At 36.7% G+C, this 25,851-nt stretch overlaps 3 protein-coding genes across 5 annotated transcripts in view; 1 reads left to right on the top strand and 2 right to left on the bottom strand.

Annotated features, from left to right (window-relative positions):
* Nucleotides 1-25,851, top strand: part of LOC126852677 (transcription initiation factor TFIID subunit 1) — a 114,136-nt gene that overhangs the window by 15,655 nt on the left and 72,630 nt on the right. The window lies entirely within an intron of this gene.
* Nucleotides 1,283-5,707, bottom strand: LOC126853189 (trypsin-7-like). 3 transcript variants are annotated; one of them, XM_050598758.1, is made up of 8 exons: nucleotides 5,595-5,707; nucleotides 5,422-5,492; nucleotides 5,093-5,187; nucleotides 4,878-5,019; nucleotides 4,654-4,767; nucleotides 4,154-4,309; nucleotides 3,317-3,447; nucleotides 1,283-1,301 (listed from the first exon to the last, which is right to left on the bottom strand). In XM_050598758.1, the coding sequence occupies exons 1-8, from the start codon at nucleotides 5,641-5,643 to the stop codon at nucleotides 1,298-1,300; spliced, it is 762 nt and encodes a 253-aa protein (XP_050454715.1). In that variant the 5' UTR covers nucleotides 5,644-5,707; the 3' UTR covers nucleotides 1,283-1,297. The 3 variants fall into 3 exon arrangements, with proteins under 3 accessions (XP_050454715.1, XP_050454698.1, XP_050454706.1); XM_050598741.1 differs by lacking the exon at nucleotides 1,283-1,301 and adding an exon at nucleotides 2,006-3,049; XM_050598749.1 differs by lacking the exon at nucleotides 1,283-1,301 and having other exon boundaries at nucleotides 3,163-3,447.
* Nucleotides 22,343-24,499, bottom strand: LOC126853130 (uncharacterized). The gene is made up of 3 exons (XM_050598619.1): nucleotides 24,325-24,499; nucleotides 23,256-23,680; nucleotides 22,343-23,185 (listed from the first exon to the last, which is right to left on the bottom strand). The coding sequence occupies exons 2-3, from the start codon at nucleotides 23,675-23,677 to the stop codon at nucleotides 22,597-22,599; spliced, it is 1,011 nt and encodes a 336-aa protein (XP_050454576.1). The 5' UTR covers nucleotides 23,678-23,680; nucleotides 24,325-24,499; the 3' UTR covers nucleotides 22,343-22,596.

The following is a 25,851-nucleotide window of genomic DNA, read 5'->3' as shown; positions in this document are numbered from 1 at the left end:
TTTTTTTTACAATTTCAAAGTTATTTTATTTGATCTGATAATAGCAGCTAATGGACATTAACCCAAATGCACGAAAATGTACGAAAAATTTTTATTTCAAAATGTCGATAAAATTTTGAACATTACGAAAGAGCGCTTTTAAAATTTCTCTCGCAGTCCTTTATTTCTGCATCCATTACGTTAAGATGAACAAATGCTGTTTTTCTCTAATTAGGATAAAGTAGCCGTCAGTCAATGTAGCGTATCTCCGCTGGTGTCATAACGCATTATGAAGGCACCTGGTTGAGTGACCTTTCGATCGATATACCAGGACAGATGCGAAACTGCATCCAAGGCGACGGTGGCTCAGCTCCAGATACTTCGAAAACCTTATTCGTGCTAATAATATTGTAGAGATATTATTTTTTTACAAGTTAAATACGCCGCTTTTAAACAAAAAGTTTTGAATATTGCAGCGCTAATTTCGATTTCTTAAATCTCAGTTTGCTTACATGTCATCTTTAAAGACTGAGATGTGAACAATTCCTTGATGATATAAAGAATATTAATGTAAATAAATATGTGCAATTTTTTATTAACACATTATTGCCTGTACAAGACTGATGATTGACATTCAATTTTGAAATTTTTCATGAAAGGAATGACATTTATTGGAAAACTTGTTTTGCACAAGTTTTATATTACGATACATAAGAATGCACGCACGCGCGCGCAATATATGATGTAAATGAAAATATCTACGGAAATTTTTAACGGACGACGAATCGTTTTCGTATTTAGTAGTCTGTCTAATCAAAAATTTGGATGTCCTGGTATAAAATAGATTATAAGAGTTGAGATAGAAAGACAAATTTTCTCTCTAATATGTGTTATTACAACATAATCGTATGGATGTAAAATGAACTTGTTGATATCTGAAAATATAAACATTTATGCATATATTATTTTATGATCTTTTATAAAGAAGAAAGATAATGCTGAAATTATTACTCGATAACAAAAACATAAGTAGAAGTTAATGTATGATAATTATTTTACATGGAAAGATTATCGAAGAGAGAAATTTTCGAGACGTAGAAGTAAATTTTATAAGGAGCCGAATATTCGAACTTTAAGAAGATGAAACTTTACCAAGTTCTCAGAATTCGTTATACTTCATTCCACACTGAACAGTTTCACAATGTCCTCACTGAATTCGTCTATTCTGGAGGCGCCATCCTTCTTTATCACGAAATCTTGACAGATAGCAGTGGGAACGAAATGCCTGGATTCCAAGGTACAGACCGATCGATTCTCCCTACCTAATGGAATGCAGTCTGGCTTACGCTGGTTAAAATCGAACTATCGAATGCGCAGATAATTACGCTGTTATAAGTGAAAAAATTCTTTGTGTCAAAGTATGTGTATAGATCTTTTAAATTTTAGAATGCAAGATATTGCGTTTCGAAAAATGCGATTTCTATTATTCTAATTTGTCGCTGAGTAATAATAGTAAAGTAACAGAAACTACAAGAACTGCTTGCGTGAGACGTAACGATACGTCGCACAGTTTCACGATTCTTGATTAGATTTTGAGATTCTGTAATTGTGATATCTTGGAGTGTAGTAGGAGGCAAAAGGTCGATTCGATTCTGCGACCAAGAAAAGATATTGAGAACCGCTGTTCCAGGACTCACCTGCGTCCGACGACCCTCACATCCGGAGCTTTTCATCGATCATACAGGTAGTGAAACGGCCTGACTTACTCCTACATTTGATTTATTAATATACATGATTGTAAAATTATTCAGACTGCTCTCAAACTATTTAGACCTACCAATAGAAATAAACTATATACAAAGTTAAAAATGTATGAATGTCTGATAAGCGATAGTTAGTATTTTTTTATTAACGTTTTATATCAATGTCAATGATTTTTTTAACAAAAAAAATTACGTTTTATAAAAAATACATCAAAATTACATCTTTTAAAATGTTATATAATCAAGAGAAAATAAAGTTGCGATTCAATGGAACAATTATTATAAATTAACGTATGTGCAACATTTATATATCTGTGTATAATGCATTTAGGAGAATTAAAGTTGACTTAAATTCAAGCAAACAAGCCCGTAGAAACTTCCTGCGTTGTAATTTTTAATAGTTATATATAGTATCCAAGGGAGCAGTAAGTAGAAATGCGAAGTTTATCGAAGGAAATACAAGGAAAGAAAAAAGGAGAGAAAATCTCTCTTTTAAATTTAGCATAATTACACATTTCTCACGTTAATTGTTTAAGTTATAAGATTATTTTTTTATGTATATTCTCTTATTTTTACTTTTTATAATAATTTTATCCATCGGAGATCGCGCTCTAGTTTTTCTGCATCTAAGTATGCGAATCGGTGGCGTCGAATAACGCGGATTGGATGCTGCGTGGGTGTTTTCAATATCGCCTTTACGATGTCGTAAAAACAAAGAGTATCGCGACATGTCCTCGGTAAACGATTTCTCTGTTTGATTTATATCCGAATATCTCAGCGACATCAATGTGTTAGTCGAACTTTTATTTTTCTTTCCTAAGCACAATTGATCGTTGATGAACGCTATTTTCTTATTTGCGTCCGAAAATCATCCAAAAATTAACATTGCTTTTTCAGTATGACGATTATTATATTTCGTAAAATGGAAAGAGATGTTATGAAGCGTAGATGTATTTTAACAAACGTGACAGTTCTCTGTTTACAAAGCTCTACACATCTGTGCGCGTGTGCCTGTGCGAGATGTAGAAATTAACGTCGGGCAGAAATGAGAGAAAATGGATGTAAATGGTTCTTTCAATCGTTTTTGAGAGAAGTGTTTGTTAATTTCTCTGAAACAATTTCGTGCACTTGACGTGTGCTGTCAGTAGTTCAACGGTTTGCTTTGACCCACTTTTCTCTTTTGATCCGTTTATTGTTAGGATATCGACCGCAGCAATGGCAGGATGTGCAATGCATATATAATATTTTCAATTTATTTGAACGGTTGTTTTAAATTCACTCTTATTGCATTGTCTATTAATTTTAAACTAAGGGAAAAAATATCAGTGTAAATAATCGTAGAAGTTTTTATGATATTTATTTTTAAGAAATCTGATAATAACGGATTTCAAAGCTAGTGTATATATATATATATATATATATATATATATATATATATATATATTTTAAGAAGTTATGCATTTATATTTTAAAATATAATTACGCGTCAGTTCATGACAATCTATCATATCATAAAACATCAAAATTGATTTTTTTCGTTTTGCGTATTAATTATTTTAACTCACACAGCGTACTTTTCGATCCAATTGACGTATGATGGAACACGTGTGTAAACGGAAGGATATACCGTGTCAGAGCAACGGTATGACCACGAGACGAGTCCGACGAGTTTTCCATCAACGGTGAGAGGACCGCCGGAATCACCCTAAAATGAAAAATACACTGCTCTAATTTGGTTACCTAAATATTACGAGAATTTAATTTAAAAAATTACGTAAACGATATTATTTATTTTTTAGATTATTTTAATATGTTTTTTTTTTGTTAGTATAAAGTTAGCTCGTTTATTATTCTTGTTAATTTAATTACATTGATAATGAACAATAACGCACTTTTGCTTCGTTCGGCCTAGCTGTCACGCGGTTTTGCTGCCAATTAAATTGAATTACAAAATGTGACGAGGAAAACCGATGATGGTTCATTAATGATACAAAATAATCAATGGAGCGTGTCGATCGTTATGCGATAATCGTCAAACATTTTTCGCGCGATTTATTTATTATCAAAAAATAAATTAACTGATAAATAAATTGATAAAAAATATAGTATTGATAAATAAAAGATTACAATCACGATGAGTCCACACAATACAACTGCCGATGCGATAATGATATGTCGCATTATCACAAAACAATTAGAACACGTTATTCAATTTGAAGTACGTAAAATTATGATTGAGACATTGTGCTTAAAAGTCATTAGATAGGACGATGAGTTGAAGCTTTGCGTGTAAGAAGAATCGTACGAGTTAAGTAGTTAATGACTGTATCTAGGCAGACAGCGTTAAATTGCACGTGCGGCCAGTACTAATGACAGAGTGATGTTACTGCAAAGCTTTCTAAATGGTTTACCTTGCACGAACCCCTTTCTACGGTTGGCTCGTTTGCACAGATATGCGCCGTGTCGAAAATATTTTTCGAATGTTTCTCATACATATATCTGCAGTAGGCTTGATCAGCTACTTTAATGTTAGCGACGTGTAATTCAGTGGTCTTGTTTCCGTTATACTGTAAGTGCAAAGAAAAAATGAGTATGTACGTGATTTTTTAAAACAAATTTGAAATGACTTTTCGCAAATATTTAGTTTATTGTTAATAAATGCTTAACCGCTTAAATTATTCATATTCTTAAATAGAATCAGTGTAATAGGAATCTGAAGAGAATCATTTAGCGATAATGGCTGATTTTTCAATGAAATCTTACTGTTATCAGTGAAACACATAAGACGGAGGAGCAAGTGCGAGTCTTTCTACTGAAAATCAATGAAATACTGTCTGACCTTTAATGAAATCTTATCATTGCTTTAATCAGTGACATGTTTGCTAATTCGATTAAGAGAACGGATACTTACCCATAATCTGCCGTATCCTGACACGATTGCTATTGAATTAGTCTTCACAATTTGATTTTGCTCCGGTAATACGACGGGGGATATCAAAGTGGAAAATTTAAATGGAGTTTTAAGCTAAAAATTTTTTAAATATAAACTCTTGGTTTGATCTTCATTTTCTAACTTATTTAATTTCTATAAAAACAATTTATTATCTGCGTTGATATTAATTTAATTAATACTACCTTAAGTAAAGCGATATCATTGAACCATGAATTGTTTTCATCATATTCTTTGTGTACGTAAGAGGACTCGATGAAATGCACTGCATGCGGTTTTCGTAAATCCGTCGTTCCTACGGTGGCCGAGATAAGACTGACATTTTTGCTGGAAAGAATATATCTTTATGAAATAATTTTATATCTTGAAGTTTTCCTTGAACTTTTAATCTTATACCTACCCAAACACGCAATGAGCGGCAGTCAATACATATTTTTGATTGAGTACAACTCCACCGCAAAAGTGATGTCCTGTTTCGATAATTTGGAGAGAAACCTAAAATAATATATTTTGTGTTTCACAATTCGAGATTCAGAAATTTCTCGTATGTTTTTACAATACGTATATATATCTTTACTTATAGTTAATTCAGCTTTTTCTTTTCAGCTTACTGCTGAATAAAGAAAATTAATTTAAGACTCGATGCTAATAAATGTTGTGCTTATTTATTTAAAAAGTTTTAAAACAATACGATTAATATTACGATATTTTGATTTATTAATAATTTACCTGATACGGGATTTCACCTGGCTTAGCATTTCTTCCTCCCACAATCCTGGGATCTAACTTGATTAATGCACCTGTGTACATAGCATTTATTATATGTGTCATTTATATAAATTTGGTAAATTTATTAATTTAAGTAATTATATTAGAGAGAAATCAACTTGTCTATTACTTACCATGAGAAATAGCTAAGAAAGAAATTAAAGATAATAATGTTAGCGTCATGGTTACTCGTCTCCGTTGCTAATGTTCTTTATTCCAAACGTGTTATGATATTTTTGATGTCAACCGTGTGCATTTATATTGTCGATAAAATTATATTTTATATTACAAGATTAGATAGATCTCGCTCTTGACCTATATTGTCATCTCTTTTTAATATCTGATTTTTTTATCTTTAATAAAGATTGATAAGTCCTCGATATCATACAATCAAATTTTACATATTCAAATTTAAAAATAAATATATGTAAACGCGCACGCTAAGATATATTAAAACAGTTACTTTTCAATACATAATATTAACAGATTCTGTAAAAAAAAATTTTTCTTTCAGTTTTTCTTAAAAATATTTGTTACATAATTTCATATTTTTGTGACTCTTTGCATTCTCCTTCACAACTTTGTAAGTTTTACTTTTAAAAGTTTAATATTGTTATATAAAGTATAGTTTACATCTCAGGATTACCGGCTGAACGTGACATGCAGTAGAGTGAGCTAAATGTAATGCCACGGCAAACTTGTAATGTGGAAGTAACATACCAATGCATCTCGTCGAAGTTTGCTACGATTACGAACTTTGGCAATATTGTATGCAATTTATAATAGAGTATTTTAAGCTGGATAAGCTTACTTAGAGCTATGCCGAAAATGCTTGTGCTTAGTGATAGGAAGAATAAGTATTATCAGTATTATAATAATAATCATTGCCGATTTTCCTCGCAATCTTCACTTAAAAATTTTCAAAGTTTTTGTAATTAAAAACTTTAGTAATTTTATACAATATGTAATGAAGCATTTTAAAATTGATAACTATCATATTTAACACTATTCTGAATATTGTTTCTTAATGTTCTGAATAGATTAGAGAGGTAAAAATATTTAACATATTATCTCAGTATTGAGATAAACGCAGTTGATGCGTTCTCTTTCCTCAAGTTCGTCGGTTAGTATTTTCTTTTTTTTTATCGGAAAGAGATGGCTCTTCATCGATTATACAAGTTACCGCACTCGATTATTGAACTCGCATCTTTGTTGGCGTTTTAATGCTTTGACGAAGCACAGCAGAGACCTTGTTGCGAGTTATTTTGCGGTTTAGAGAGCGTCGAGAAACAGTGTGATAGTCCGTTTCGCTGTTGCCCATCATATTATCGCGATAGAGAGCGAGCCATTTGAATTTGCATGAGGTTGCGCGCTGGCAACGAGAGAAAGGGAAAGAGGAAAAGAGAAAGGGAGAAAGAGACAGAGAGAGAGAGAGAGAGGAAGAACAGCTGGTGCGTTTTATTACATCTCGCCATTTATCTCGCGGCACTCTAGATTAGCGATAATTGCTCGCCCGGTCGCGGCACCTTCATCATCGATTTTTGCTCGCACGACACGATCAGGCTTTTAAATTTATTATTCCGTGAAAATTCTACGCGTGAAAATGCGTAGAACGCTTTTCGTGACTCTCTCTTTCTCTCTATCACCACCATATAAAATAACACCGTGCCTTTATCGATTACGTCGATATCAAATACGTTGCTCTCACTTCTGGGGAAAGTTCGCGCCTGTGCATGCAATATGAATACGGACTTAGTCGAATTTGCAACAAGTACTAGTTTGATATCCCACGTTGAGACATTAAAGTACGAATCTCACGTAGATTCCATAGCGTTCGTGTTATCTAAAGTTGGTGGATTTTCATGGTAGATAGATGTAACGCGAACCAAATGTGGAAGATTCAAAATTCAGCAGCTCTCAGTGACTTCGAGGTAGCGTTCGTATAGTATTCGTGCTTGTTGAAAAATGAAGATAGAGAGGCAACGGACTGCTATACCTATTCACACAACGTTGAATTTGCGTCGGGATATTGTGATAAGCCGAAGGTACGATGATTTATCCTTCTTTACATCCGGTTTTCAGTACACGCTTATCGTACACGCTTGTATGTGCATCATTTTTAAACGAATTTTGCGGATGTGCGATTTCGTGACTTTACATAAAACGATCGGTTACATTCCGGTCAAATGGGGGACTACAACTGAGAGAAAACTTTAAAAGAGTCTTTCAGATTATTGTAACAATATTTGCGACTTACAAGGAAAAGAATTTTGAATGAAAATTATTGGATCAATCGCGTAAACACGACGAGGAATATTCCTGTCAAGAATATCACGGAATATAAAGACGCACGTGGACGGATAGTATGCGTCTGCACAGGAAACGAGCTTTCGATCCTTTCTCAAATCCAATATGTCCGCGTGATGGATTCTCGTTCAACCTGGAACGACCGAGTGCGGGAAAGCGAGACTAATCGCGTTCCTTGCTCGCGCGTTTCCTAGCGCCGATCGTGCGCCATTATTCGATTCATCGTGTATCGATAAATCTTGGTCACCATGGAAGTTCTTAATCCACAGACTTATAGAGCTTGACGCGTGAGAGAGACGCTCTTTCGTAGAGTTCGGCTTTCATCACCTTGTCGTGATTAATTAACACTTTGAACGTGGGCGACGTGTTAAGTCGTACTCCATCATTTATGTAACTTGCCCGCCCTGCATTTTGCATCTTTCTTCAAAGTTTTTATTCATCCAAAAAATTTTAGTGTCACCACATTGAATATCGATTTAAACTGTCATGTTACTTATTGTTAGCATTCTCTTGAGCTACATAAATAAGAATTTTTATCTTTTTAGTACGTTCTCTTCTCTGAATCAATAGCAATAATATTCATTCACTGCAATCTTACTTTTAGCTTTATTTTTAATTCGCGACATTTGATAAATATACCTATGTTGAATTTTTTATCTATTAATATTCTTTTATTACATAGTTATTTACTCTCTTGAACAAACTTCCAACAACGTAATCTATAGCGACACAGGCTTCGTTGAAGCAAAATATATGATACAACGTGGGCGCGACACGGGACCGCAAAGGATGATAACTCCCTCAGGGCGCGAGAGCCATAATCACAGCCGGCTTGCGCAAAGAGCAGAAGAGCGTCAGACGGGGTCGGGCAGTGGATCAATCACCTAATACGAGCCATGAATACTGTACATGTTCAATTATAACGTTGTAAGCAGGACTCGCGCGAAATAATTTATCGGCGAAATAACGGGGCTAAAAATTATTTACGCTCGGGTTAATCGACTCGTGTGCCACCTAAGTATATTATCATAGCCGCTATGCTCAGGACAGTTTGCTAACTCAGGGGATTCAATATTACAGCTTCGTAATTCTCGGCGTAATTCTGAAGTTCAAGCGCTATATTTCACGAATAAGTGACGGAAGAACGGAAACGAACTGCCGGATATTCGCCGTAGCATCTCGTTTCCTTCCCGTCTTAAAATGCAATGCAATCCAATCCTTGAGATCGAGTGTCATTAAAACCACTCGTCTCTATACTATCGGATTTCACCCGTTCAATCTTTTTCATTTCTCAAAGTGGTCTGAATCCTCATTGAGGGTTCAAGCCACGTTACTTATGGCGTCAGACACAACGTATGATGCATTTCTGAACGTGACTGCGCTCTCGCGATGAAAAGAAAAGTAGCTGTGATATCTCTTTCTATCAATTTTCCATGTACATGCCTCGATTATTACTTTATTTCGCACATTTCCGATTGTCTTATGAACTTCAATATTTCCAGCAAACTGTGAGGTGCATCAATTTTGGAATAAAATATTGTTTAGTTATAGATATACTGTTTGAACTTTTAAGTTCGGATAAATTTTTCAGATAAAGTTCGCGAAAGAAAAAACAAGCTTATAAAAGGCAATAAAGAAGAGTTATTTTCTCGATAGAATATATCTCTTTTCAATCAAAAAAGCTTATACACTCAATTGTTGTAAATCTTGTTTATGTAACGCATTATATATTTTATAAAGAAACGTCAGAATCGTAAGAACAATTTCTTTTATCATGAAAAGTGATGCAAGGAGCATGCGACATATCCGTCTGATTTTTCTTTTTGATATCGAAAGATTTTCTTTCGCTATAGTAACGTAACGTCTACGGGCTCGCATCTCGGGAAGCACCACGAGATGGATTTGAACGAACTCGAGCGCTTTCTGTTCTTTGCTCGTAACTCGGGGCATTGATCGTTCGTCGAGCGTAAAAGGAAGAAGTGATATTCAAGCAGGAGAGAAGCGTTTTTCCTCAAACGTTCCCGATACAAAGATTTTTTTCTCGATAAACGGGATACTTCGCGAAGAACCTCGAGAAACCTTGCTTCTCTCGCGCGACTTGGCACGCGGTCGGAAGTACCGCGAAAAAGAGAAGGACATTTTGTCTATTTTTCCTTTTCTTTTTTCCTTCTCTCTTCCTCTCTATGCACATATTTTCGACGGAAGCCTGATGAGAAATTCCATGACCGCGATACCGTGCGCGGCCGTAAACGGTGATGCGATGTGTTTCCGGCATATCGGTGTTTTACATTAGTGACGGTTTATACATCGGACTTGCTTCTTTTTTCTCACTCGTGGCTCCCCGGCTTTTTATCTCGCCCCCTCAATTCTGCATGTTTTATTTTTGCGCTTTTATGCCTACAATTTTCGGACTATTAACCGACATATAGCTAAGCATTTTGTTGCGATGTATTGTGATGCACTATGATGAATGACGTGAATAATTAGTTCACTAAAAGCTTTTTATGATATGTGCTATTGTCACATTCAGTTTTTAATTTATTTTTAGATACATGTATAAATATTCATTTATTTAATTATTTTTTCCGCTACTAGATGTACATATAGTCATGTATTCTATCGATAAAAAAAACTTGGTCATTTTTTCTATTGATTTTGCACAGATAAAAAGATGAACAGATAGAAAATTTATTATATCAAATGATCGTATGATAAATTTGGCCCGGTTAGACAAAAAAGCACGCTATTTTAATAGATGCTACGCTGCATTATATACGCCAGTAAATATATTCTGGAATGTGACGTTAGACTTTTTCATTCGAACAAGTCACGAAAGGAATACGCGCACACTAGTGAGAAGATATAATAGATGCTATCGAATCACGTACTTGTTAAATATTTTTTATGTTTGTCGTGCTGAAAATATCAAACAGTTTTTATACGCGACATGTACTTTGTGGAATTATTTCTATGATTTATTGAGCTCTTACACCTAATGCGTTTTTTGTGTGTGATTTCTGTGATTCAAACTTTTATATAAAAAACTTCTGGCATTAATATAAAATCTTTACAAGTTTTATTTATTTTAATTTAATAGAAATTTTAACATCGCCACATTTTATATGTGTGTTTTAATAGAATTAATTTATATACGTGAGTTGGGAAGAATTGTTTGCCATTAAATTACACACAATTTATTATATTATACAATCGTGTCATATATATTCGCATTTATTCAATCTTCCATTGGAAGAATATTTACTACACAATATGCATAATGTCAATTATGTACATAATCAGTGTTAATTATTTATTTAACAAACAATATGGATATATTTAAATTATCAAATCGAGTAGATCGTACTGTATGTAGATTTTGACAGTATTGTGAAGGAGCTTAAAGCTTTTATTTTTTTTCACTGGTGATAATTTAGTATTATATAAATATTAAATTATCATCAATGAAACAATCGAGATCAGGGATGACTCAGCTAGATGGAGAATGCGACTTTTATGCTACTCTATGGGTAACTCATAAAAAGCTTTCGCAGCTTGCGCAAGCTTCGCAAGCACCATCCTGTATTATCGGTGGAAGTCTTCTTTACCTACTCGTGGGATTTTATCAGAAAAGCTATTGTAGCGTCTCGTGTTCTAAATATATCCTTATCAAGCTGTACTCTTATCAACGGTAAATGAAATGAAAATGGAATATATAAAAATGTATAATAAATTTTTATAAAATTATGTATATGCGTAGAGAAAAATTATACATTGTTGAAAGTTAATTTATTGTTAAATTGAAAATAGAATTTTCTATTTTGTGTATACATAGAAATTCTTGTATCTGTGGAGTGAAATTGATTCGAAAACTTTCCTGGAGAGGACACCATTGAAAATTACGCGACCTTGTTCATAATTTTTGCTGTTTTCCTACAAACATACATAAAAAAAAAATTATGAAAAATCTAATATATATAAAGTAATAATTTATATAGATTAATTAGAAATATGTGAAAGCAATATAAGTGCAGTTTATATTCTACAATATTTTGCAGTTATATTTTCCTAATATAATAGCAAGCAAAATAAATTAAAATGCAAAAGAAAACTATGCAAAAATGTACAAACAGAATTTTTTCTTATTCTGATATATTCTCTGATATATTCTCTGATGCTTATATCGAGAAAGCAATTTACATGCCCATTTGACTTTATTTCCCTCGCTTATATACCCGCTATAATTGCGCGTCGATTCAAGTTGATGCACGCTTGTATCGAGGGACCTCTAGAAACGCTAATTGCCCGGTCAAATCTTTGCTGCTGGGAACTCGTATCCGCTGTTACGACAATGCGATTTACATCTATACCGTGGTCCATTCATGGTCGAATCAATTCTATTCAGGAAATGTAGAAGGATCCCTTCTTCAAGAGAATTCGAGCGCGAACCGTCAGTTATCTGAATATTCGTCGAATGAAAGGGAATTTAAAATAAGGGGAAATAAAAGAGATTGTAAAGTTTCCACGTAAGTATTACATAATTGTCAACTAATCATTTTAAGATTTATCTTAAATTTTCAGTCATTATATATATAAATGTGCGCTACAACATATAAACAAACTTTATCTTTGCTACTGTTTGTTGACAATGTTTAAGAACAATAATTATCTGTTTATTTTTGTGTGTGATATTTTTTTCGTTTTTTAAAAAAATATATGGACTAAATTCAATCAGTGTGATAAATACTGCGAGATTCACCGATAATCGGAACTATAATACTTACATGTGGCATTCAAGCGCTAATATTCTGCCAACTTATTTATAGAGATAGACTCTTGGCAGTTTATTACAGATTTATCACCAAGACCAACGACCCGATAATCTCAAAGTAATACCGTCGTAAAAAATCTAACGTGCAATTTATTATTACATGTACGTCGTGTTTTATCACTCTGGTCCGCTCTCTCTGCTAGTAAGCTCTACGTAGAGTACGCTTTGGCAAACGTAAAGACAGAATCCCCAAGGTACTGCCTGATCTATCTTCTGCCGACAGTTCTCTTCCTATCTTCCTGTTCCGCCGCATATAACCCCCCCTCGCTTTTATTTATTTCTTTCTGTCGCGCGGAAAAATTTCTCTCTCCCCAGTTCCTTGTTTCGCTTAGCGTTCGCGCTTTTTGCTTTTGAGACGGGAAGAGAACGGCTTGCAAACTCGGGAACAGACGCTTCACACTTTGCATACGAAGTGCTCGTCCTGAAATATCGAAGCTAATGTCACGTAACGATGAAAAGTGATTTCATTTGACGGAAGCTATTTTGACGCTTTTACAGATACTATAAAAATCATCGATCATATCTTTTATGTGCCGGAGCCTTGAAACTTTTAACGAGCACGACGATTGTTTCCCCTTTTATATACGTTTACCTACAATTGTCCCGAGAACGTGTTCAGTTAATGAAAGGTCTGCTTTATGAAAAACGAATTGGGGATTCCTGTCGTAGACGTGAATCCATAATAGTTTTAATAAAGAATTTTTTTTTAATGATGTTTCGTAATTATTTCAACGCAATGAGGTTGGACAATATTTTGCGGTATGTTATTATTATTATATTTTCATCAAGAGAATATATTAGCTTTTCATAAGAATTTTCATTAAATTGGAGCTCGAGACTTTGCACGCGTTTGAGAGAATAAAAGGCGCCTCAATCTCGCTCGCTTTCTCGAGGGTCGAGAAATGGTTATTGCTGCGGTTATCTTGAAAATCCTGCCTGCGGAACTTCTTTCTTCACACGAGATTGCAGGACGGAAGCGCGAGTCTCAAATACAGTTTTCTTTTCTCTTTCGAATTGTTACGGTCCCTATCACTTATTATTAAGAAAATTATCTCCGATGATATAACCACTCCCGTCGCTCTTATTTAGTCAGGATTTATAAACCAACGCGGGAATATTAACATTTTCTAAAATATTCTCGGATAATATATTTGCATCTAAAAGGAATATTCGGAGCGCGATACGAAAATATGCTCGTTCGCTTTTGCCGACCATATGGTCTATCCATATTTTAAAAAACCGCTTCTCTGATGTACATTCGTCGCTTCCCTTCTTCTATGCGAGCGTGCGAGAGCTCTCCCTTGAGAATCTGTGTATAATAACGTTGACATAGCCGACGCAGCGCGCTAAATAGACACCCCCCATCCCGTCCTTCCATTCCTTATTCTCCTCTTCGTATTTTGCGCTCGCGCTTACATTTCTCTGCGGCCTCTTCAAAACGCCACATCGTAAATCCATCTCCCGCGTCGTATATATTTCTCGGGCGGGTTACGTGCATTATTACGATATCTACACCCGCTACGTGGTTCCGTTTCCGTATTAGGCATAGCCGAGACGCGATCAGCAAGATGAACATTCAGGGCGTTGCGCGCTTTTAAGAGCTATGCGCTGCCAGTCAGTCATCCAGTCAGCCGGACGTATTCAAATTTTTTGAACGTTTCGTATCAAGCCGAACTGTTAAAAATTTTACCTTTACATGTTTTATATATAGACTTATAAACACACTGGCATATAAATAAAATTTTTAACTCATTCGTCAGTTGCTGTCATTTCGCTGTCATTCAAGTGAAATAATTTTTGTTATTTTTGTATATATAGACGTAGCACATGCGCTTCTCAAATTCCTCTCTCATAAGTATTACAGATCTCGTCTTGGACTACCAAATGTATCTTACAGTCGTACTTTCATATATCTCTGTAGTCGAGAGCTCTTCATACGTGAATAGGATACTGCCAACGATAACGCTGTGATCATTGATAACACTCGTGCAAAGGAATTATATATATATATATATATATATAACGGATATTACATTACAAATGTTCGTTTTAAATAAAAGAGAATGTTTCGAATGTAAGAGAAATTTAATATCCTTCAACACAGTGTTTCTATTATCACTCTTTCCTCGGCGCCCCTCAGATTCCGAAGGGGGCTATATCGTTTTACGGCATCCTTCGGCTGGTGATTCCGCGGAGTAAACCGTGGGGTGCCGCGCGGGATCAATCTCACTGCAAGAACAATGGAGGCGTCGTATGCATTGATGAAAGTCTTCCGTCAACCCTTTGTAGATTCAATGTGATTCCTGTAACGTCGGCGACGACAACGGAGCCTGAGAGTGGCTTCCAGCCATCATTTCGGGGGAGGAGGATGGATGGTGCTACAGCTCTTAATGGAGGCGCTTTCGTTCGCGGCATCACGATGTCGTCGTCGTCGCCAAGGCTACAATTTACGACCATTTATTTAATTGGTTCGTCAAAGTCTATGCGACTAATGCGTCGCGATGAAAAGACGTCAGCCCTCTGCTCCTTGTCCACGGCTTTATAAAGCGTGGCGTTAGGAATTATCGAACAACGTGCGAAAATGAGAAATTTTGAGAAACTTCTTGTTCGGAATTGAATATCCTTCGAATAAAATCATTTATGATTAATAATTAAGTTTGATTGAGATTTGAAATGAGATTAGAGTTAAAAGCGCTCGTTAAAATGGAAGATTGATCCCTCAGTGAATGCGACTGTGACACAGGTGTTCTCGGTTTGTACCTTCGACTCGTTTTCACGGCAGATTTAAAACCATCCGTATCAATCCGTGAAGAGAAACCAGTTTACAAGCCATTCTGTCCCGCTCTAACGCGATCGCGTTAAAACTCAATAAAACGCTTTACGAATTTGATGAGAAAAATAGAAGAAAAAAATCGTGTCGGCGATGTAGTGTAGGTTTTTTCTTTCGTCTAGGTAATTCGAAATATGGGGAGGAGGGTCGATTTCCGTCATGAAGGCGAAGAACTCTTTCGAAGACATGGGATTCCTATTCGACGGATCCATGGATTCGTGTAGGTCCTCATACATATGTATACCCGATACATATGTACGTCGTCGTTGCCAAAGTCGTCGGAGTTCTCAGGGGAAAGTTTCGGTGCCTCGACAAGTCGGGAAGAACGGCGGAAACTGTCGGCGAATTACCAACGTAGATGACTCTTAGGCGGTCGTTCGAACGCGCGGCTACTCGCCACCAACTTGCGGCTGGACGGACCGAGTCTTTCGCCGTGACGGACGACGCTGTCCTATCGTGAAATTCTAAGCGTTTTGTCTCGACAGACAGAAGGGTGCAAGGACGAAACCGCAGACGAAAATATAACTCGTCCTTGAGTTTCGCTCTGCAAGGATGCGGTGCTACCTTAATATTTGGAATAATTAAAAAATGTGTTAAGTATGCCGTATTAAGATCATTTTCAAATTATCGAGATCACTCTAATGAAAAATGTAAATGATCACATTTAATCTTATCGATGCGTTGTATACGCATTTGTCAAAAAATAACATGTGTCAATCTTTCAAACACTGATATATCGATTATTCTGTCTCTCACATAAACGCTCTTATAAAAAGAATCATCTCGTTTTATCTGTTTACAAATTGATCTTTTTTTTATCTTTTGTGGGGTGTAACAGCGTTGCACTTGCGAGCAAAGTTTCGCGTAAACACTAGAATAGAGATCAAAGTGGTTAAGGGTGCTCGGTTCGCAAATGTCTCTCTTTTCCATTGTGTGCGGTAGGTAATCCTCGATTGAGACTGAGAACCGTCGGGACTCCCGCACGACGTCGCCCACACCTGTAAATCATGGAGAAAACTGCCGGTGGTACCAGCAAGGACAGCCACTTTTCAAGAGAGGTCTCTACATCAAGTTTGCGCACAGACTCGCGCCACGCTCGTATATTATCTCCCGATGTTGCACGGCCACGCACCTCTCACGCTTCCCATTTTTCCTGCAGTTTAGAAGTGGATATCGAGGCGCTGGATTTTACCACCGGCGGTAGTAGCTCCCGGGGATTTTGAGGGTAGTAAAGAAGATTTTGAAACGGTCGACCTTGGATGAGATGATTCGTTAGATTGATGTGTGATATAGATAGAGGTAGAGAGACGACAGTGATTACTTTTGAAAGTAAAATCATGATTGGATGTTGTAACAAATTTGAAAATTTCAACGAATGCTTATTTTATTGCCGCATCTTTTTATAATATAGAAATGTCTTAATAATATAAAATATTTTAAAGTATATCATATGTATAATGTACATGTACATTTATAATATTTTTACGATTGTTAAATAAATTTATAAATTGTTATTTTAAAAAATGAAAAGCAGACAAGATATAATAAAAAAACGAAGAAATGACTATTTTAATATTAGTCGATTAAGTAAAGAAGTAATGGAGTATGTATATAATTTTTAATTTAAATAGGACAAATGAACACTTTTATGTCACGTAAATAATAATTTTAGAAGCATTACATTGAGAATGGTAATTTCTTATCGTATTACTTTGTTCTTTTCATTGCAATTAAGAAAAGAAGATTGCAGCCAAGAGGATAAATACTTACCGAGGAAATAAGGAAGGTTGTTTAGTCCATAGAGTAGAGTGTCGTATTGAAAGACGAAGCATTAGGTACGGCTTAACGTCAATAGGGATCTCGGCACCTGGGTGCGCCATTAAAAAGTCCCCTTTTTTACATCATCGTGATTCCATATCCCATCCAACTTCTTCGATACTTTGGCAAACTCGAGAGTTCTCACATGCTTGTGCGCTTGCGACGAAATGGATCCTGAGTGTTTCCTGTAGAGATTATTGCATTTCTGTAAATGCTCAATCAGAGCGAAACTTAACCGATAAACAAGAGTTTCTATTTGTCCTTTTTCCACGAGGATACAGTTTTGTAATTTGCCGTGATATCGAAGTACTTTGAGAGAATGAAAGAGATAATGAAAGTGGATTTGGATAACTTTGTTCCTTTAATTAAATACAAGCGCGTTACACATATTTAGCAACTTCTTTATATAACATTGCTGATAAAATTTCACGCGTTTGTTCAACGAATCTTTTGAGGCTAAAATTGATGGAGAACGTTCGCGGTGGATATTAGAACACCCTATTAATACGAGACTCACGCACCGGCCATTGGTCATCGATACGCAGCCGGCGGTGACGTTCGGCCCTTTAATTATCGCGGATAAATCATCGCGTCGTATCACCCCTTCTGCTTGGTCAACGCTTTTCTTTCGCTTTTATAAATAAATAATGCAAGCGAGGAACTTCTTTGTGTTTAGGCTTCTGCAAATAAAAGTGTTATAATATTTAATAATAATAGTGAAATATGGATTTTTCTTATATATATTGTCTGAATAGTTAGAGGGCTTTTAATAAGGGACGACTCTCAAAAAAAGTACGCTTATTATCAGCGAAAAGGCCATTTCGGCACGCATTATCTCGCGTTGATTTACCCCAGCAGTTAGTCATTGTTTGAAGAAGAAATGTGGCGCAACCCTACCAATCTTGTCCATTTTTCGCGCACGTTTCCTGCGAGCTACGTATTTATTCGTGCGTACGTCGACGCCGGACGGGCGCGCATTGTTACGAAATTATCAGCATTGTCATGCGCGACTCGATTTATTTTGTCTATTCGGCGGAAAAGTGCTTTCATTTGCGTGAAGCGACGCGGGAAGGGAGGAGCATGTCAAAACCATAGAGGAGGAGAAGCAAACGGGCTGTTGGATGAACAGAAACGCATGTTGCTCGGACCCCTGTCGTCCTCCGTCCTCTGACACAAAAGCTCTTAATTCGACAATGCGTCCGCCGAAAGGGACAATAATCTCGACTTTAGGTAAATAACAATTCCTTCGATCCTCTCGACACCAGTCTTTTATTTCTTTGCCTTCGCGAACGCCGTTTCACCGTTGATTTTTTAGCTTCCGTTAAACGGAAGCTTTGTATGCTAAAAATGATTACAAACGACAAAAGCGAAATTGCTGAGAATATTATTGCTCAGCCGAGATTTTTTGAAACAATAAGCATTCGAGACGGATCGTGTGGTTTTATACGCGATCCACCGACTCTCCAAGGTAATTAAAGAGGGGAAAAAATTAGGATTATTTTTTTCCAAGGCTGCGCAGCGTCAGAAACGTGATTCGACCGAGCGAACGACGAAGAATTCGGAATCGGATTAGCGAGAGCGATGGGACGCTCGATTTCGCTCCCGCCTGTTTCGAGCCTTTCATTTTTCGTCCCCGCGGGAACGTCGGCTCGGTATTTGCATTACAAATACACCTTCACCGAGGTTTTTCTCGTTTCATTAAATTCGCTTTTTCCTCGGAGATGTATCTCTTCTTCGACCGGTCCTTCCACCGTCATGAATGTACTCTCGTATTCATCCCCTTTCTATATATAGCCCGGAAGGGTTGTATTAAGAATTATAATTCTGCGGGAAAAGTTTGTCGCCACCGAATGTAGAAATCGTTTGTTTCAAGAACGTGCGCCGAAATAAGATATTATAGCTTTAATTATCAGTCAAGGAGAGCGCTCTAGAGGATTTCTCTTGTGATCGTTACTACTGTAATTATTTTGCTAAAATTTCATGATAATGGTTATTCTTTCCTCTGCAAATAATGAGATTAATAAATATTATTGCTAAATAATATTGCTAAATATTATAATAAATTTTAATATTTTATTTAACATTCTTATTTTTTATAATAAAAAAAAAAAATATATAAATAATATTGATTTTATCCATAGTAGCTCTAAATTTAATAAAAATATGTAATATATCATGCTAATTTTAAAATTGGCTCACATAAATTCATTATCGTATTCGATTTATATTAATAGAAAAGTTATATATAACATTACTTTAACGAACAATATATTTCTCAGTGTTATACACATAATCGTCCGGATATAGCATTGTGTTCCGGTACGCTGCGACCAGCGCCGGATTTCCGTCTCGATGACGAATGTTTACTTGCCGTAAATCTTTATCTATACTGTGCTCGCCCCCGCGTTCCGTTTCGACGATGATAATCGCGTACGTGCCGCGCGATTCGATGCTCCGCTCAGAAACGGTTACATGGATTTATTCGTTACATGTGGACGTTTCGATAGTTATATCCTGACGAAATTGAGATACGATCAGTATCTCTCCCTCGCGGCCGGCGAGCAACGCTAACGTGAATTATGGAGCTCGCGTGCCGCGCGAAAGACGCGAGAGAGCGTCATTTTTGGCATTGAGATATTTACGTGGGAACACGATCTTCCTGAATCTTTGGATCGGTAAGTTCAGACTGAACGCGAATGATCAACGGCCGTACACGTGTTGGATTCAGACGCTTCTGGTCACGTAATCGTTAAACATTCACATTTAATTACTGTAAAGGGTTTCAGACCTTCATTTCTCTACGGATCCTTTGATCAAACTAAAAGTGGATTTTTTTTTCAATTAAGATTGCAAAGGTTTTCTTCCAAACTAAATTAAAAGTGCGGCAAACAATAATAAAATCTTATTCTTCATTAAATGTTAAATGGATTTTATTTGAATAGATTTGTTTGAGGTTTAATTGTAAAAATATTTAATCTTGAAAAGTTTAATGATAAATATGATAACGCTTCTCTCAATACATTCTTTAAAGATTGACTTTGAATTGAACAATGAAACTGTAAATTAGAATGTAAAAAATAAATATCTAGGTCTGAAATATTCTGTAACTTAAGTAACAAATGCTTCACGTCTTTAGCGTGTTTCACTCGTGTGATAGACGTCCTACAATTTACAGGTAACAAAGAAATTTTACAAACTCGAGTTCTTATATAAAGTCCCATGTCTACATCTCGCTTGCTACGCCGTCTTAATTAAAGTTGGCTGACTTCTGGCTTGTTGCGTCCTTCGCGTCAGGCTTGTCCCCAAGGGTGCAATTTACTCGCATCTCCTCCTTCCATTCCTTCCTTCAACCCCACCATCGGTCGGTTTTAGCTTGCCGTGCCTGTATCCATTCTGCCTATCAACGAGCTTCTTAAATGCGACTAGCAGCCGTCTTCTTATCTTTCATCATCTAACGTTGATCAGCTGATTAATTTATGCAAGAGAGATTTTAATGAAGGAAAAAAAGCCATTAACTTCCGCCTGATAATCGTTCCCCTATCTGTCGTCAACTTTTCCTTTCGCGTTACTGTTTTACATAGAAATAACGAATCTCGTATATTAATGCGGTTTTTCTGATTTATCGAAATAGAAAGCGAACATTTTTTTTTACATCTTTTTATTACACATCGAATTTAATATGCGCTTCTTCGATTTTATAATATTGTCATCTGTTATAAAAAAAAGTATGACATTATATATATGAGAATATTACTTTGTATCGTATATTGGAAAATGAAAATCATAACCGATTACGTATACAGATATGTGTTATATTTAAATTTCGGTATAAAAGACAATTAAATGAAATAAATTTATGTACATAAAACAGATAACAGCAAATGTTTCAAATCAAAATCAGTCGTACTAAAATATCTTCTTTAAGCTGCGCAATCCTTTTACAAATCGGTTAATTAAAAATCAGCGAATAGTCTGAAACGCAATTAGAGAAGGTAAAGGGTTGCGATCGAGGGATGGCATTGCCTTGAATAAGAGTCACTTCGATTGTTTCCGAATATAATTTAGGATGGCGGTCTCTCTTTGTGTATGACTATGAACTTGGATACGATGCGGTATCCTCTTTAAGGCATCCGTTGGGCAGAGGTAGGGATCCTTTTTGGTCTTTACTATGTAAAACAGTCCCTGCAGTCCCTTTGTCCAGCAGGCCGCCGTTGAATGTTAAAGTTCTGACCAGATTGAGATGGCGTATTGCTCGCGTTGCGGACGGACAAGATTTTTTTCGCGACACGGTCCATTCGATATTTATTTAGGAACGAAGGCGTACGCCTTCACTCATGGGAGTATCAGAGATTTTCATGGCACGAGAAATAGATTTCAATCTTTGTTCGCGCTCTTTATTTACAAGTGTTGAACTTTGTGACTTTTTTAAATATTTGTTTAGATGTCAATACTACATTAAATAAACGTTACTTAATATTGCCAGTTTATATGTTGCAATAGTACTATAAAATACCATAGCAAAGAGCTATTACATATTATTATTATAATAATTTAATATAATTTGCTTTTAATCATTAACAAACCTAATAAAATTTAAGATTGCATAACGCTTGATTCTGACGCGTTTTATTGACTTCGAGACTAACACTGGGAGACATCAGATATCGAGACGAAGCCCACTCTCATCTTTTGCACACGGCGTTATAAATGGGAGCTATAAACGCGTAGGTGTCGTTTCATCGAGCGACGATGGGGGGATGGGGGCGTGTGATCGTAGGCGCACAGGGAGACTCACCATTAGCCTGCAGGTGTTGGATATCCCAGCCATGCCATCACCCCCTCATTTCGGACGATCATGCTCAAGATGATCCCCCAACCGACAGGCGTAAATCTCGCTATCTTGCAACGGGACAGAAAGAGATAGAGTAAATAATCCTCTTTCGTGTATTATTCCCAGTTCTTGGAAAAATCCCTGTTAATGGGTTTTGTAAAATAGACTTGAGTTTCAGCGGCTAACATTAAACTTGCTTTGTTGTTGTTTATTGTTGTTATTTCTGTGCGAGTTTTTGTTGCTGATTAATAAAATTGTCATAGATTAGTTTGATTTATCCAGTTGGTATTTTAATTATTCGTTTGTTGCAACATAAAGTATGTTTTTTTTTTTTATTAGCATTCCGTATAACAATTATATAAATCGATCCTTCTTAAGGCAATTTGTACATATTTGTGTTATTCTCGTCACTGAAATTAATCAAAAAATGGAAAAAATATTTTTGCGGCTGTTTCCAATAAATGTACATGTATTCTACGCGGGAATTAGATTTTATAGAGACATGAGAGACATCGTTAAAATCTAATGAGTATATTCGCAAGTGCTCTCATGAGCGTACTTTCTAGCTGGCATAAACATGGCGCTGCATCCGTAATCCTTGTACGCGCACTCTTCCATTCTGTAATTACATTTAGTCTCGTGGATTTGCGTGCGATAGCGCTTTGGCCTGACTCGGCAACCGTATACGGACCATCTGCATTCCACTTGCTCCTCAGGATCTAATTCCGGCTGCGGGGGATAAACGAAGAACCCATCGTTTACGTCCCCTTGATGGCTCTTGTAGTTGCATTTCTGCTCGTGCACGTATTTTCGTCTCCTCGGCATTCTCACCATGCAGCCATATCGCTCGAACTTACACCGTACCAATTCGTCGGGATCGCCGCCGTAATCGTTATCGGCGATCGTTGCGGATGCGAGACTGTCGCTGATGTCGTTTACGGCTTGGAACCTGTCTCTATATATGCAAAACTTTTCGTGAATGCTACGTCGCCATGGCACCATTCGTACTCTGCAACCCACTGCGGTATACGTGCACTCTACCAAATCATCGTTACCATGATGAAGATCGGTCGGCATGTGCTCTTCCTCCAAATGCGGTCGAAACTGACACCTGAGATTATAATTTTAAAACGATTAACGTGACATTGATGCCAACGGTATATAATAACTCGCGCCTTTACCTCGACTCATGCAGCACGCGCAGATGTTCCGGTATCTTCACCCAGCATCCTAAATGAGAATAGGAGCACGATTCGAGCTGTTGATTTTCCAATGGTACTGGCGGCTCCCAAGCTCTTTTCTCGCGATCCAGGAAGTTGCTCATCGACGGCGCGCTAGGATTATGATCGTCGTACGATCGCGGTGGCATGGGATGCGGCATGTAGTGTGTCGGTAGGGGTGCGTCTGTCTGTAGCGGCTGAATCTCCACATCCAACGGCGCTTTACACGTGGGACAACCGTAGTAGTAAGGCTTGCAACGATAGCACACGGTGTGCCCGTTGACGCACGAGTACCGAGGCGTGAGTTCCATCTCCATGAGGCAGATGGGACAGAGTCCCTCGGTCTTGAAGCGCTCGTAGAGATTCGGGTAGAGCGTGTCCATGACCTATCGGCAAGGACGGTTATTTAATGCCTTCGATCCTTAGGGCTCTTTAGGTCTGAGATTGAGATGAATCTACTTTAGCGGGGGGGAAAAAAAACCCGCTTTACTTCGCTCCTCCGCTACTATCGCACGAGGAGATGAAGAGAAATTACTTCGCGCTTTCTTTACCGGCTCGCAGGTGGTCCACAGCCCAAGTTGCTCTTTTGCTATGAAGATTTATGTGCAATTCAATATAGAATAATGGAGGACTTAAGAGGTGGAGGGTCGTGGCTAAAGTGCAAATAAAATTAGGACGAATGCGAATGGAAGTATACTCGTTCAGATGCGATCGATTATTTAATCAAGTGTATGCTTGAATTTTATACCTGATAACGCTCACCTGAAGTAAACACTCATCGTCAGCCATTGAAGTGACGTCCGTAGACGCGTATTATTACATGGTACAAATAAAATCACAAGTTTTCAACACTTTTAAAATAAAACTTAAATATCAATAGCTTTAAATATTAATCTATTTTTAAAGAGAACAAATTTTATAAATTGCGGGTTTAATTTTCAGATTTTAAATCCATTCTTTGACATCAATTCGTCGATTTCTTTTTTTATGCTAATTGCTAGATTATAGTTATAATGGAAATATTACTTACTTTATTTAATTATCTTCCATTCGAGACGACGATAAAGGTGAGAATCATACGCCAAATGAGGAGCAGAAAAAATAGCTAGTGCGACACGTATACTTCCGAAAGTACGGGCGTCATGTGTCATCGTCTGTCACCGTTCTCTTATCTGGCGAGACCGATAGCATGACTTTATCTGATAAAACGTTTTGCTCGTGATAGGGATTTCGTTTCTACGTTTCTTTACGACAGAGAAAACGCTAGCTGGGGGAACAATACTTCGAAAAAGAGAGGGAGAGATAAAAAAATGCGTTCTCTCGTTGCTATGCACTTCGCGTCATCGAAAGATAACCGTCGCTGATATTTATTATGCTCGTACATATGCGCGTGAAAAATTGGAAATATAAGGCGGGTGTGACTTTTTTGCCAGCGGGTCGTTTTGCTTGGGCCGTGTCTGGAATTAATTAACGATCATTCATACGGTCTCTGCTATTACACGAGATGTCAGAGAGATTTTTTTCACGCACGAATATCTCGACCAAATTAAAATCGATATCATCTTCTCGGAAATACGAAAGACGCCAAAAAAAGGTCGACTTGAAATTATTCAAAGAATCCGTAGATGAAATGCGGGAAATCTGAGACACCACGTATATGTGTATGAAAAAATCGCGTTTTTATGTCCCTGTCAGACGAGATATAACGCGCGATTGATCTTCATCGCGAGAGTGGGATCATGCGCTCGTTAAGCGGTGACGGCTAATTATACATGAAAAATTGACAACGTGTTTGTGTGTATAATACGCGTGCGTGTGTTACATATCGATTAATTCCGCCACGATAATCTTTAAATTAAATCTACACGTTCAGTTTTTGCATTGCTATATATTGTTGCCAAGATTTTGCTGATACCGCATTATTTAATCTTAAACGCGGTGAAAGCGTTATCTCTTTGCGGGATTAATGTAATTTGCAAACAGTGAGATACAAGTGTGTTAACAGCAGTTGCTAAAATGAGCAAGAGGATATCGGTATTTGAAAATTGAAATAGATTTTTTGCGTTTAATGAATACAATGGTTAATTGAAAACCGCAACCACTCTGTTAGAGAAGTATTGTCGAGTAAATTAATTGAATGATTACATCGAGATTTTCATTATCGTCATGGGGCATATATATCTCGTTACAATAGCGTGGCTAATGAATCTTCAATCATCGCGTTTTTGATGTGATGAATGAAATAGACACTTTGTTAGTTAATATTGCGCAAAGAGCAATTTGCGATTTTGATGAGAGAAGTTCGATAAAATTTTGATAAAAATGTTCATGTAATATTATTATTTATAATTGTTATTGTTTACGATAAAAAAGAGATAAATACCAGAAGCTGTTTAAAAAATAAAAAAAAACTCAGATTACTCAATTTTTTGGCAAACATCGCGCGAATAAGCGCGAAATCAGATACTTTCGTATGATATTCCACACCAGATCTCGTAACGATCGTCCCTCATTTGAATCCCCGCGTGAACGTCGCATCAAAGATACGACCCCGTGT

Source organism: Cataglyphis hispanica, chromosome 1 (genome assembly GCF_021464435.1).
Source record: "Cataglyphis hispanica isolate Lineage 1 chromosome 1, ULB_Chis1_1.0, whole genome shotgun sequence".
Classification (NCBI taxonomy): domain Eukaryota; kingdom Metazoa; phylum Arthropoda; class Insecta; order Hymenoptera; family Formicidae; genus Cataglyphis; species Cataglyphis hispanica.
Note: the sequence above shows the minus strand (reverse complement) of the source record. Positions and strands in the feature narration are given on the sequence as shown.

Bases quoted from the DNA above. Each gene is read 5' to 3' on its own strand.
- LOC126853189 (XM_050598741.1), bottom strand. From the start codon at position 5,643: ATGACGCTAACATTATTATCTTTAATTTCTTTCTTAGCTATTTCTCAT. The intron at 5,493-5,594 runs GTAAGTAATAGA...CTATGTACACAG, and splicing joins TTTCTTAGCTATTTCTCATG to GTGCATTAATCAAGTTAGAT. The intron at 5,188-5,421 runs GTAAATTATTAA...ATATTATTTTAG, and splicing joins CAGGTGAAATCCCGTATCAG to GTTTCTCTCCAAATTATCGA.
- LOC126853130 (XM_050598619.1), bottom strand. From the start codon at position 23,677: ATGGACACGCTCTACCCGAATCTCTACGAGCGCTTCAAGACCGAGGGA. The intron at 23,186-23,255 runs GTAAAGGCGCGA...TTATAATCTCAG, and splicing joins CGCGTGCTGCATGAGTCGAG to GTGTCAGTTTCGACCGCATT.